Source organism: Corythoichthys intestinalis, chromosome 16 (assembly GCF_030265065.1).
Source record: "Corythoichthys intestinalis isolate RoL2023-P3 chromosome 16, ASM3026506v1, whole genome shotgun sequence".
NCBI classification, from domain to species: domain Eukaryota; kingdom Metazoa; phylum Chordata; class Actinopteri; order Syngnathiformes; family Syngnathidae; genus Corythoichthys; species Corythoichthys intestinalis.
In genome coordinates, this window is record NC_080410.1 from 21,820,528 (window position 1) to 21,835,084 (window position 14,557).

The 14,557-nt window shown below is 41.9% G+C and overlaps 1 protein-coding gene across 3 annotated transcripts in view; it reads right to left on the reverse strand.

Annotated features, from left to right (window-relative positions):
- Positions 1 to 3,268: 3,268 nt before the first annotated feature.
- The window catches only part of LOC130931784 (trinucleotide repeat-containing gene 6C protein-like), a 95,392-nt gene continuing 84,103 nt past the window's right edge, over positions 3,269 to 14,557 (reverse strand). For all 3 annotated transcript variants that reach the window (XM_057860821.1, XM_057860823.1, XM_057860824.1), the window contains one exon: positions 3,269 to 6,509. In XM_057860821.1, coding sequence (XP_057716804.1) covers positions 6,134 to 6,509 — 376 coding nt within the window. In that variant the 3' untranslated portion in view covers positions 3,269 to 6,133. The remainder of the gene's footprint in view (positions 6,510 to 14,557) is intronic.

Sequence of the window (14,557 nt, forward strand, 5' to 3'; positions counted from 1 at the left end):
AGTCGTAAAACTACAAAAAAAAGTACACAAGCATTGCATTAGCAACAACGTTAGCTTAGCACGCTATACAGGTTCACAAAACAAACAAAAAGCGTCTCATACAAAAAATATAACATTTCCCTTACTAACATAATATGTGCATTATCTACAACAACCATACTTACGGACAAATCTTGTCCAAGGATCATATAAGCACAACATTACAACGTAGGCGTCAGCCCAAGACGTCCTGCAGCCATATTGAACTGGGAAGACAACAATAAACCATGTCGCAAAGTGACCACAAGAGTTCGCTGTTAGACAGCACAAAAAGCCTTGCTGTAAAACTTACCAAAAGGCAGAATACTGTCTGAGCGGGACATGTGCGTTAATTGCGTCAAATATTTTAACGTGAATAATTAAAAAAATTAATTACCGCGCGTTAACGCGATAATTTTGACAGCCCTAATTAATTATTAAATATTGGGGAACCATAGTAAATTACAAATAAATTATTGAAAAATCAAAAAATGAGACTAGTGTAAATGCATCTATGATTGAAATTACAGACCTGTACCTATTTTCTAAGTGGATGAACTTGCAAAATCACAAGGGGTGCAAATACTTCTGCTCCTCAAGGTATATTTTAAACTCACTTTCAACCATTTCCTCATCACTGACTGTGAAGATGAAGTACTGAAGTCGCTCACACAGCAAAAACACAGACCACATTTTTTTTTCTTAAACAGCCGAGAAAAAAATTGCTATTTTATTAATATCTGAAAGAAGCTCCATAAGTTCATGAAAACATTTGTTTTTCGGTGCATGTCATTTGAACAATCACATTCTATGAGGAGAAAGATATACAGAGAAAAATCAAAATAAAACATTACAAGCCACTGACTTTGAAAATCATTAAATCTCAGTACAGACATTTTTTTTCTTAATATTCCCCCCCAAAAAGCAGCCCTAACTCCAAACATCCGCTGATACCACCCGACCCCCTTCAAATAAAAACAAAAGAAAACCCTATTAAAAACCTTGAGGGTGACAGGCTGGAATCCCACAGTGCTAGAGAGTGAGACGCTCATTGGTTTTTAGAAATACACAGCATGGCGAATGTAACGCTAGGTTGATCGGAATCAGGGGACAAACACATCCGAATGAGCAAAACACGTACTGGACCCCCTCCCACCCGCCCCAATAAAACCCCTGCAATAAATCAGCCACGTCAGTGTAGGCCATGAACTTGTCATTCTCTGCTCGTCCGACACTTGTGCATAGTTTCGTGTTCCTTCACAACCAGTTCCTTGTTTTCAAAAACATCTCAACCGCTCAAACTAATGTTCCACAAAAGAGTCATCTTTTCATGAGCCACACACAGATAAAAAGGTAAGAGAATAATGCACGACACTCCTGATTCAGTCAGGATGGGACCTCGAGAAAAACGAACTAAACAGCATTTTGCATCTTATTCACCGTCTTTCATTTTTTTATTTTTATTTTTTAAAACAATCCACATTTTCGTTTTGAAATGTAAAGCAATTTTAATATATAGATTTGATATATACTATGTATAAAGCACTCCATATTCATTTAAAGTCCATTATTTGGTTATTACGTAACTGCTACGGATTTAGAAACGACAGGTATTTGCTCCTCCTTCTCAAATCCATAACTTTCAGTGCTTAGATGAGTCGTCATTATATTCGTCATACAAATGTACATTAAAATGATGTGGAGTTGGTACTCTGGAACCCTGGCCTTCCTGAGACAAGATCCACTTTTTCATGTGTGCAAGATAGTGAGCAATTGTCTTTTTTTTTTCGTTTTTAAAGTTTGTTTTGTATAAAGTAAAAATATATAGAATCAACACAAAACATACAGGCTTTCAGATAGTCTGACAGAAACAGAACGAAACAACACTGTTCGATCCCAGAGTTCTTAAAGTAACACGAGAAATCTTCGTTCTCTGTTGCACTTTGAAAAAATGGAAGCATTTGTCCTTTTTTTTTGTTTTTTTTTTTAAATTTTTAAATTTTTATCTCCCTCCCTCCCCAAATACCCACTTCTCCCTGACATTCCCATCATTTAATTCTTTTGGAACTCCAGAGGGAAACAAGTGTTTTGTAAACTGTCAGTGGCCTGGCAGGTACAATGAAATGAGTGAGAAAACAAAAACAAAAGAAAGAAAAAGGTAGGCACCTCAGACAGAAGAAGTCCTTCTACCCCCAAAACATCGATGGCCACAGGTCGGTCAAAATACTTTTTTTTTTTGGTCTTTTTTTTCCTTTTTCAAGTCTTTTTTTTTTTCCTTTTCTTTTGAGGTTTACACGAGGTGTGTCAGAAAGGTTCCAGGACCGGGGACACACACAAAAAAAAAATATTCCAAACTACTTTCCAATCCCTTTCCCGACACACCCCGTAGTCTGAAAAATGGTGCAATACTCCAATACGATCCATACTTTCCTTGGATTCTTGTCCACAATGAAAGCCACTAAAGGTAGATAAACATTACATTAAAAACAAAACACACACGTATTCTTTTAGTCCTTGAGTAAACACGTACACGTGAACTGTCCCCCTTCGGTACTTGTGTCATGTCGTTGGGTTTAGCTGGATGAGGACACTCAGTGCAACGCTATAGAGGCTAAAGTCACAACAATACTGAGTTGGAAAAGAAACAAACAAAATGGCCGACACGCTCGCATTCACGCGCGCACGTACGGTACAAGCAGCTTTGCGCAAACACACACACACACACACACACGTTTGTTTTGCCTTTTCAAAGTCAATCCTTTTTCAACATTTCTTGAATTGGAAACAAAAAACTAGAAAATGTGTTCACATTACATTATTGGCGCTTTTTTTGATTCAAGTATTTGTTTTCATTATTTTTGTATTCGTCTGATATGTTTATGATCTCGTCAATGTTAGGGAGGGTGCATGGGACTAACAAACACGCGCGCACCTATCTAGACTCATACACACATATGCCAGTGATGTGTAAAAACTATCGTGTGCATATTCAACCCAGGCATTTCGTTTAAAGTAGGGGTCAGGAACCCTGTGAGAATTTTCTTTTCTGCCATGTCACTCTACAAACAAATAAAAAGTCTTAGAAAAAGCCCACAAATGCTCCTAATAGATAAACATTTTCCTTAAATCTTCTATAATCCCTTGCAGGACTTGTACAAAAAACTGAAAAGGTTGACCACCCCAGCTTCAAATGGAGCTTTGCTTATTCAACTCCTTTTTTTAGGACCCCTTTGTCCGATCAATGATTGAGACGCATTTTTTTTTGTTCCAGTTGCCTTAAAGTCCATGCAAAAAACAAAAAAAAAAACTGAGGAGCGCACTTGATCTCCGACTTAGTCGCTTCCTTGATTCAAGTCCAGTGTGGAGTAAATGCACGCAAACAAACAAAGCAACAAGACAGGCATTAGTGATTGTTTTGTTGAATGATAAGTCAAAAAAAGTGACTCTGGAAGAGAAAAAAAACTATACAAATTAAGACTTGGTACCGAACTTGAGTTCCTGTTCCAAGCTGGCGCCACCCTCAGGCTGGAGGTTCAATGTGCTCCAACGTGACCGGCTTTGAGAAGGCGACAAATTGCAGGAAAACAGGACGTGCGCCTCAGTTTTGAAATGTGCACAGTTCTAAAACATCTTTTTTGTTTTCGTTAAAGTTTTTGGGGAAAAAAAAAACAAACGATGATAACGATCCTGTTTTTGGTTTTAAAAAGAGATAAACCCGATGTGAACCTTAAACAGTGCACGGACACGTTCTCCTCATGGTGAAAAAAAAGCAGCTTGGCCTCCTCTTGATCCTCCTGCCATGCGAGGAGGCGTCATCACATGATCACGGTATTTGGATGTCAGTTGGCACGAGACTGAAGAAAAAAATTCCCGAGTGCGAACGGGTGTCCGGGTGGGCTTTTTTGACGGGAAGCTGCCTTGGTAGTAAAGGTGGCGAGTGGAGGGGTGACGTTTGGCAGGCGGGTCGGGGGTGATGGCTGCGAGTTCACACCTCCTTGTTCTTTGCATAGAAATGGAAGGCTGCGTCTCAGTGGAGGTGGCTCCAAGTGGAACTGAGTGCTCCCAGAGGTGAAACAAAGCACCAGTGTGTGTGTTGTATGCTGAGGGAGGCGCCCCCCGGACAGCCAGAGGAAGCGGGCTCACGGGTGGTCCGTTTTGATGGGCCTAACACTGCATAAAGCCATGATATCGTAAATCAGCAATGATAAAAACACTAACAGCAAACATCGACATTAACATAAGAAAAACAAAATCCCTCCTTCTCAGAGTGGAAGTGGAGGTTGCTGAGGGCAGCAGTAGTAATAGTAGTTATAGTAGTAGTAGTAATAGAATAGTAGTATTACATCGAATACAGGCGAGCCGCTTTGGGCCCGGAGGAAGAGGAGGGAAGTCGGGTGCGGCGTCGGGAGAAGGGGTTGAGGTCTGCTTGCGGAGGGCGTCGTCCCGCAAGCAGGCAGGCACTCAGCGGCCACGCCAGGACGCCGGCTGGCCTCCAATGACGCGAGTGGAACATGCCTCTCTGGGAAACAAGGCTTCATTTCATAAAAAAAAAAAAAACATGGCAAGGGGGTGTGTTTTGACTCCCTGTCACCCCCTCCCACCACATCATCGTTATCTTTGCTACCATGTTCATTCTGGGTCCCCCCATGGAGTGAAGTAGGATGGAACCAAAGGAGTCACTTTTCATGCCAGTGTTGCTTGTCCTTTTCACCATCTTGGCAATGAAGTGGTTGGGGGTCAGCGGGGCGAAGTGGATTGGGGTCGCTTCTGTTAAGTGCTATGACAGACCAGGCCTTTCACATGTACTTCATTCATTTCCAATACCCTTCATTTGGGCAAAACAGGGGAAAAAAGTAAAAACGAGCTCCTTTCATTTTGGTTTGATGCCTTCTGCCCACACACGCACACACACCTGTCGCCTGCTGTGAAGTGCTTTAAGTAATGTCCTAGAACATCAGACAAACTCGCTTGCTACTCTCCTGAGCTCACACACGCACACACTCACACCTCGAGGGGTTAAGGGTATTTAGTGGCAGTTATAGTCTGTGGTGGCGCAAGTCACGTAGGAGTTATTTTGTGGTTCTCCATCAGTAGGGAGCGTGGACGGTACAGTCTGTTGTGGCTTATATTGCACGTCGCTTGAAATGGTTGTTTTGTGACAAAAAGAGGGGCACGGCTGAAGGGGGCAAAGAGTGCACACCTTATTCCTGTCTTGAGGTGCAGTGAAACGGTCAAAGACCAAACTGCGAGTTGAAGTGCATCCAAGTATTCTTTTTTTGTTGGCGTTACAGCTCGGCGGTAATAGCAGTGGTTCATTTTCTAAGTCCGTCACATATACAGTTGTACACGCGACGCCCCGATATCCCCCTGAAATCCTCCCACTCTCCGGTGAAAACGTCTGAATAAACGCATTTCTTAAATTTGTTTGTGATGGTTCAAGAGAAAATCAAAAGAAAAAAGCACTACAAAAATAAATGGCTTGAACAAGGCGAAGAGAGTTGCATCATTCCCTTTGAGAGCGTTTGTGTGAGGCTCTGCACTGTTTGAAGATGTGAGCTGTGGTTGCTTCCGTGAGGCCGCAGCGGCGTGTACTCTCGGCTCCACTTTCACTGGCTCAGAGATGAGGGTGTGCAAGGGTCCGTACGCTCCTTCACCGAGTTATAGAGTGAGTGAGGGAATCGGGGCGGGAACGAGGTTAAGGCCAATATAAGTGCTGACAGTCCCGAACGGCCGAAGAGTCCAACCAGCGCTTTGATTTTTTTTTGTTTTTGTTTTGTTTTTTTTCAACTTTGGGAATGACGCCTTCTCACGGGTCTCTGAGGTGCAGTATGATTGCCTCCAAAAGGCAAGAGTCAAAGGCGGCAGCTCGTCACTGTGCCGTCACGCGTACACGTTTCACTCAGTGAGTTCGTGTAAAAAGTGTTTCTTTAAATGAATGAAAGACATCTTCCTCAATGCTGCGACTTTTCGACTTAACTCAAAAAAAAAAAAAAAAAAAAAACTAAAGGGAGTAGAAAAAGGGGAGGAGGACTAATCTTGTCTCCTTCACCTACATTGGTTACTCCCGTGCTGATTATCTCCATTTTGATTTTGCAAGGTTTTTGCTCCATTGTCCTCACATGGACTCCCCGCTCAGCAGGTCTCCAGGCAGCAGCGTATTGATGGGGCTAGGACTGCCCATCACCCGAGCCTCTTCTCCACTTGGGGGACCCCACAGGCTGGAATACTGCTGCACGCCACCCCACAGCATCTCCCCGCCGGACTTTCCGCCGCCGGAGCCCCCGCTGCCATTGTTGTTGTTGTTCCAGTGGGGCGCGTGGCCCATGGGGTGAGATGTCGCGGACCCGGAGCCGCCCATCCTGGTCTGATTGGCGCCTGGAGTGGCTTGCCAGCTGGTCATCCCGCCGAGCGACTGGCCCTGTGCAAAGAAGCGATTCACTTCCTCTTCTCCGGCAAACTCTGCCAGAATGGTGGTGTTCCCGAGCACGCACCTGGACGCAGACAAAAAAAAAAAAGGAAACTAATTAAAATGCCTAAATCTACTGAGGATGAATTGCCTCGGAGCCGACAAAATCACTCGTTTTTCGCGGTAAATGACGACCAGAACCCGCCGCAACAAGTGAAAAATCGCGAAGTAGCTTCACTTTTTTACCCTAAATTAATTTTTTTTATATGCATTGGGGCTGTCAAAATGATCCCGTTAACGGGCGGTAATTAATTGTTTAAATTAATCACGTTAAAATATTTGACGCATTTAACGCACATGCCCCGCTCAAACAGATTAAAATGACAGCACAGTGTCATGTCCACTTGTTACTAGGGATGCGAATCGAAATCCGATTCCAATTCCGAACCGGTTCCTTGTGTTTCGAGGCATCGACATCACAATGAAAAAGCCTGAACGATCCCTTTAACGATTCCTAAAGACGCATATTGCGTCGTGACGTGTCTTGTTGTCCAGACGCATCAAACTAGCATGGCGCCAAGAACCACCCGCTCCAAAGTTTGGCTACACTTCACCAGGAAAGATGGTAAAAATGAAAGGTTACGATGGTTTAGCACGAGCATTGCAGCCGTAAACATAACAATGACAGCACGTAGGTTCAAACGCTCGAAAGTGTGTCTTCACTTCACGAGGAAAAATTACAACAAAACGACTTGCAGTCTTGCAAGGTGGAAATAACTGCATCGGGAGGGAATAAAGGCCCAAGTACACTGCATGCGTGATCGTTGCGGTTCCGGTCCGGTTCAGTGTTGCCTGCGTGCCACGCAGTCCGTCAAAAACAGGCAAATCATACCGGCTGCTGCACGGCTGCGGTCCGCCAACTCCGTCCCCTCGTGAGCTCTCGCGTGATCGCGCGCGATCATGTGCCATTTAAATCAACGACAAACACACACAGTCTGTAGTATGTACTCATCAGAGAAGCAGAGAGAGAGCACATTTTTTTTCTTGCATATTGATAATGTAACGTTTGCTAAGCGGAAGTTTGGCCGCGAAAACAACACACGAGCTTCAACGCCTTTTTCCTCTTTTTCTTTATTAACTTCCCGCCACCTCACCAATGCAAAAACAACAACTACAGTGGGGAGAACAAGTATTTGATACACTGCCAATGGGTTTTCCCATTGTCAGTGTATCAAATACTTGTTCTCCCCACTGTATTTACACTGACGCTATCTAGTCCACCAATCGGAGCGTCGCGCTGGTGCACCAGCACACCAATGACAGCCCCGCGTTGGTGCATAAATTAACCCACCAATGACAGCCCCGGCGACACTACAATATTTTATTTGTGTCTGTCTCTTAATTCCAGATTGACTGCATCATGTTGAGATCAGGGCTCCGTGTGTGGAGGGAAGGGGGGCTATTATGCCCTTGGTTGTGTCGGTGCGTTTATATCTTTGTGCACATTTAAAATTTATGGCACATAACATCTCATAGAGCTGTTATAAACAACTGATAAATAATCTGTCATATTTATAAAATGGATAGCGAATTATATTCGACATGAACTAAAAAAACAGCGTACTTGGAATTGGTGTCTCAACACTGCAGATTCATGTGGCCAGCGCAAACTGTTGTTTTTTCTATGAAGAGTCAAGTGAAATGTAGGAAAGAAAGAGAAACGTCTTGAATAGACCACCAGGTCGAAACTTGTGGGTGTCTCTTTTTTCTCTTTCGTACTTTCCCCCCTCGACTCTGTATACAAACCGAGATTGTTTGTACGCGGGGCACGAGAATTTCTGCAGTGGAACCACTTCGAGATATGCTGTCTTTTTTTTTTTTTTTTTTTTTTTTTTTTTTTTTTTGCTTAGCACGTCGTGTTTGATATCATTGCCAGAAAAACACACATAATAGGACACTTTGCAGTTTCGCTTTTAATGGTGTCCTTATAGTAATATCTGCTGCATGTATATCACTTTGTGGCTTTCCACCTCCATGATGAAGCGCTCATCATCCATTTTCGCTCGTGTTTAAACCGTGATTAGGCACCTGGGCTTTTGACGTCAGGCCCAGCTCCGCCCATTTTGCCGGATGCGTGTCCGGCAAAAATAGAAAATAGCCTATACCATCCGGCGGGCATGCGGCACGCCGGAGGTGGTTCGCAGTCAAGCCGGAGCACTGATGTGGCCGGTATACGTTGAACAATAGGATATAATGGGAACGGATTGGCTCCGGCGCTATTTTTTACCGGAGTCGGACCGGAAACGCAACGATCACGCATGCGGTGTACTTGGGCCCTTAGACTGCTCTGTCCTCACCGAGACGCTAAGGCTTAGTCATGGCTATATAGCTAGCTAAACTCCCAAAAGAGGATACAGAAGACGTTGGTATAATTTGCTGACTTTATTAAACCATCACTTGAAGAGTGAAACTAAAAATAGAAATGAAACAAATCAATTTCGTCCTCAATAACAATCAGGTTCGCATCAACGTAAATCAGCGATGATTTAGAGGTGTGCATCGGCACTGCCCTCACGATTCGATTCGATTACGATTCGGAGGGCCACGATTCGATTCGATTCGATTCAGAGGGCCACGATTCGATTCGGTTCGATTCGGCAATGCATCACGATGCATTAAAATGCTAAAGCAAAGCATATTTTTCGTGAATCATGAGGCAACACAAGCGGTCAGACATTAAACAACTTTTTATAGGCTCTTGTGTCATTCCTGGTTGTAGTCAAATGAAAATAGTAATATATATTAAAAAAACATCACAGCATTTAATTAGTGCTTTGAATGAGACCAGGGCTTTCTTTTTTTTTTTTTTTACACACACCGCATAAGTTTGGTCAAGTTTCCCACCAACCTCATAGAAGCCAAAATGTCTCCATATGCCTGCTTTCAATGTCTTTGGTGCGTCAATAATCTTTCGCACTCCCTCTTTCTCCGCTTCAGCCATTGTTGTTATGTCTTATCTCTCTGCTTTCTCGATTGGCACTGCGCAATTGCGCATGTCTGTGACGTTACTCCCGTGAGGAAGCAAATTTGGGTTCCTCGTCCCCCCTGCATTTCTTGTACAGTAGCTCCCTCTACAGGTAAACATGAGAATAATAATACAAATGGGGAAACCAAATCCATTGCATCACTGGAAGATTTTTGAACGGACTTAAATATTTTAATATGTGCTGAATCGATTCGGCTTGTTGCCCGCATCGAATTGCATCGTCCATGGCCCGCATCGGGATGCATCGCCGCATCGATTATTGTTGACACCAGTACGATGATTAGCTGCTAATACAGTGACAACACGGTTAGCATGCGTTCGCTAGCATTAGCACATCGTTCAAACTACTACACAACTGGATTTAAGTGTCCGATCGCGAGTGGAAACACACAACAACAACACAAAAGATGATACATACAGGCGTTGCCTCTGTAGATATTTTACAAACACTAAAAAAGAACGTAGGCTCATAGCCGTGTTTCACCTCTCTCACTAACTCGCCCAATCGCTTGGATGCGGCATTTCTTCTTCACGTGAGCGTGTTCTTCTTCGCGTGAGGAAGCGCAAGGGCGCCCCCACTTGAGCGTGAAAGCGCCATAAAAACTAAAAGGCATGCATTTCAATATACTGGTAAATAATACGCTTTAACAGGGGTCCCAAAACTACGGCCCGCGGGCCGTATATGGCCCGTCCCCACATTTGGTCCGGACCCTGAACAATACCAGAGAGCATTTTGATTTTTTTGTTTTTTCTCAATAGTGTTATTTATTTTCTGGCCTTTTCTGTGAAGAACTCAGAGAGGGTTATTTGGTTATTATCTATTTGATTAATAGCATTTTTATTTATTATTATTATTATATTATATTATTATTTTTATTTTATTTACTTTTGTTCCGTAAAGAATCCAGAAAGGGTTATTTGATTAAGGCTTTCTGAAAAACAATATTTTTTTACATTTCAGCACTCCTGCAATCGTCACACTTTTTCTGTGTTCTGTTCAAACTGACCCAGGCCCCTCATCAGTTAAAAGTTATGTGGCCCTCACAGAAAAAAAGTTTGGGGACCCCTGCTTTAACACATATTGCCAATGGCAGAACAACGACCTATATGCCAATATATATCAATATTTTTTATTTCTATTAGAAAAATGTTTCAGTAAAATGTTCCATGTTCTTGTGCATTTGCCACTTATTGCCACAGTTAATATTGAGGCTTTGGGCCTCTTTTGACCTCGTTGTGAGTTTGTAAGGTTGTGACTTCTGATTAAACAAACTCGATGCCAATCAAAACGTTTGTTCTTCTTTCCCCCCAAATTAGAATTGATAAGAGAATCGATAAAGAATCGAATCGTTAAGCAACATCGATAATGGAATCGGAATCGTAAAAATCCTATCAATTCCCATCCCTACTTGTTACTTTTGTTTTTTGGTGTTTTGTCGCCCCCTGCTGGCGCTTGAGTGCGACTGATTTTATGGGTTTCAGCACCCATGAGCATTGTGTAATTATTGACATCAACAATGGCGAGCTACGAGTTTATTTTTTTGATTGAAAATTTTATTAAAACAAAAACATTAAGAGGGGTTTTAATATAACATTTCTACAACATGTACTATCATTTATCTTTTAAGAACCACAAGACTTTCTATCCATGGATCGCTTTAACAGAATGTTAATAATGTTAATGCCATCTTGTTGATTTATTGTTATAATAAACAAATACAGTACTTCTGCACCGTATGTTGAACGTATATATCCGTCTTGTGTCTTATCTTTCCATTCCAACAATAATTTACAGAAAAATATGGCATATTTTATAGATGGTTTGAATTGCGATTAATTACGATTAATTAATTTTTAAGCTGTGATTAACTCGATTAAAAAAATTGTAATCGTTTGACAGCCCTAATATGTATATATTTTAATTAATAGTTTGTAAGCACTTCAAATGTAATAATTATGATAAGTTTCGAACATGTTACTGTCCCATCAAATTATGTTTAAACAACAATAAAGTACTGTATTGCAGTAGAAAAATGCTTGGCTTCATTAAATGCTTCTGTTACCTCCCTTGGCTGTGACTCTTGGAGTGACATGTGGAAATGACAAACTGCTCAGGATCACTTTTAACATGTGGCGTTAATTGCCGCAAACACAACACGTACGGCTGCCTTGAACGTCGCCACGCACACACATTCATTCCAGCGCGCGCTTCCTTATCCCCTCCGCCCGCGCAATGCGCACACAGAGCCTGTCTGTTCCAAGGCAGCACTTCTTTGAGTGAGTCTACTCAAATCCTCTCACTTACACACAATGAGTTGCCACAGCAGCTGTTTAACAAGTTAAATGATGATTGACGCATGCGGTGCTTTTGAAGCCCGTGACCTTGGCAAGATCAGACACAAACATCTGTCACTTCGTTAACTTTAATAAGCAACTTCAGTGCACGTGCACTACAGGGGTTGCGTTAACCGAATATTTTCCGTCGTTGACCGTTTTTTTAAAACGGTGACGGAAAAAACTTAAGTCCATCCGTCATTTTGACAGGTTGCAATTCACACCCCAGACCACAGGATGGCGAGTTAGCATATTAATTAGCTATTGTCTCTCTTGTTGCATGACGTCGTTAGCCTTACTCGGAAAAATGTCCGAACTAGCATTCAGGTGTAGCAAACACGGAAACGTTAGGAAGCTTTGGAGAGCATTGTCTAAGGCTACGTTCATTCTAAAGGTCTTAATGCACGAATCCAATTTTTTCGTGTTTTTCCGACTCGAGTCAGGCATTAACTCGACGGTCTGAACGGGACAAGTCGCATAGAAGTGGACCATTTCAAATCCGATCTGGGTCATTTTTGTATGTGGTTCAAATCCGATCTCGGCCACATTTTTCCAGACTGTCGCAGCGGTCTGTACCGTCCAGTGTCCCAAATCCGATTTCAGCTGTGCGTTATTAGCGCCTAGCTTGCAGTGAACACGGCTTTTGGGGAAGGGCCGGGCTTGACAACAGTCATAAAAAAATAAAAATGGGTTGAGGATAAGCATGAGAATGGTCGGTTTTCTCTCTGCTCTATGTGAGCTATATTTCAACATAGGGCTGGGCGATATGGCCTTAAACATGTATCACGATAAATTGACCAGATTTATCTCGATAACGATAAATGACGATAAATTCGCCCAAGCGGACTGTTATATAATTTGAAAATCTGAATCAATGCATGAAATACAGATTAACTATTTCTTGTTGATTTATTTACCAGCATTCAATTTGATATACTGTATTTAACAATTGTACATGCAGTCTAAACATTAAATTTATAAAAATTAGGGCTGTCAAAATTATCGCGTTAACTGGCGTTAATTAATTTTTTAAATTAATCACGTTAAAATATTTGACGCAATTAACGCACTTGCCCAGCTCAGACATATTTAAATGTCACTAGAGTGAAAGGCCCACCTGTTAATTGTGTTTTGCGGAGTTTTGCTGCCCTCTGCTGGCGTTTGGGTGCGACTGATTTTATAGTGTAAGTAATTATTGCCATCAACAATGGCGGGCTACTAGTTTATTTTTTGATTGAAAATTTAACAAATTTTATTAAAAAGAAAACATTAAGAGGGGTTTTAATATAAAATTTCTATAACTGATTTAGAACTGATTTATTGTTATAATAAACAAATACAGTCCTTATGTACCGCATGTTGAAAATATATATCCATCTTGCGTCTTATCTTTCCATTCCAACAATAATTTAGAGAAAAATATGGCATATTATATAGATGGTTTGAATTGCGATTAATTACGATTAATTAATTTTTAAGCTGTAATTAACTCGATTAAAAATTTTAATCGTTTCACAGCCCTAATAAAAATGTATTGTAAGCAATAAGAATTCAAGTATGAACATTTATAACAGCGTGTATGACTTGAACAATGTACATTGTCAAAATCAATATGCCTGTGCAAACATGTAATTGTAACACAAATGACTTGCAGCTTGAACAGTACACTTCAAAAAGACAACTTATTGTTAATGGCTGCTGTGATATAATTATTAAATACAAGTGTTTACTTTATGGTTTAAGGGTTTTTTTCCCCCCCCAGTGCATTTTTTCATAAATGCACGCACAATAAAAATAGCTGGGGCCATTTCTCGGTCATTATAAGTTTCGCCGTTGGATTGTACTTTATGCAGAATTCTTTACCATCACAAAAGCTATCAGAGGAATCACACACACAGACAGATACAAAATAACGCCACATAGTAATTGCTAGATGCAGTCCGTGCCCAATCCACTCATTAAGTTCAGCCGTTTCGACAAGGTTAGAGCATCTATCCGACTCCATAACGTTCATTTGTAGCGTTAGCCGCTAGCTAGCGTTAGCCTGGCTACCAGTAGAAAGCACTGAAAGCACCATCTCCGGAAATCGTGAGAACAAAGGAGGACAGCGGGTGAAAGCCCGTCTGGATGCCACCAAGAGTCTACTAAATGTCGGTTGAAAGTTTGGTGAACCTCCCTTAAGCCACACTCCATCACGTTTTGCTTGTAGCGTTAGCTGCTAGCGTTAGCTTACCGGGCTTTTGTTTGATTGGCTTCCTGATGATCACGTGACTCCCTACGTAAGCACATTCACTGCTTTCTTAAAGGGGAATGAACATAGACGAACAACACAGAATCAAAGCGGGATGAAAAGACTATTTTCTTGTTTTATTAATTTACCGAATTTACCGACATGGTCAAAATTACGTCGGTCATCGTTAAGAATTTCGGTGACGGTAAATTTTCGGTTTACCGCCCTGCTCTATTTCAACATTTCCTACACGGCCGAGAGTCGGGAGAGGGGTCTGGCTGCAGCCCGTCTTGGAGAGTCGGGGGGCAAACTGCCCATATGTGTGTGTGACATGCACGGACAGTGCGTGCATGCTATCGATCCATATAAACTGTCAATATAAGCCTAAACGGGGATTATTTATGTCTGTTATTTGTCTCCTCCTTTTGAAAAGCAAAATATGATATCCCTGGAATGACGGATGACTTGTCATTTGTTTTGATGCTTCTGCGCACCGGCGTGTGTCGGACTGCGAATTAGAGCG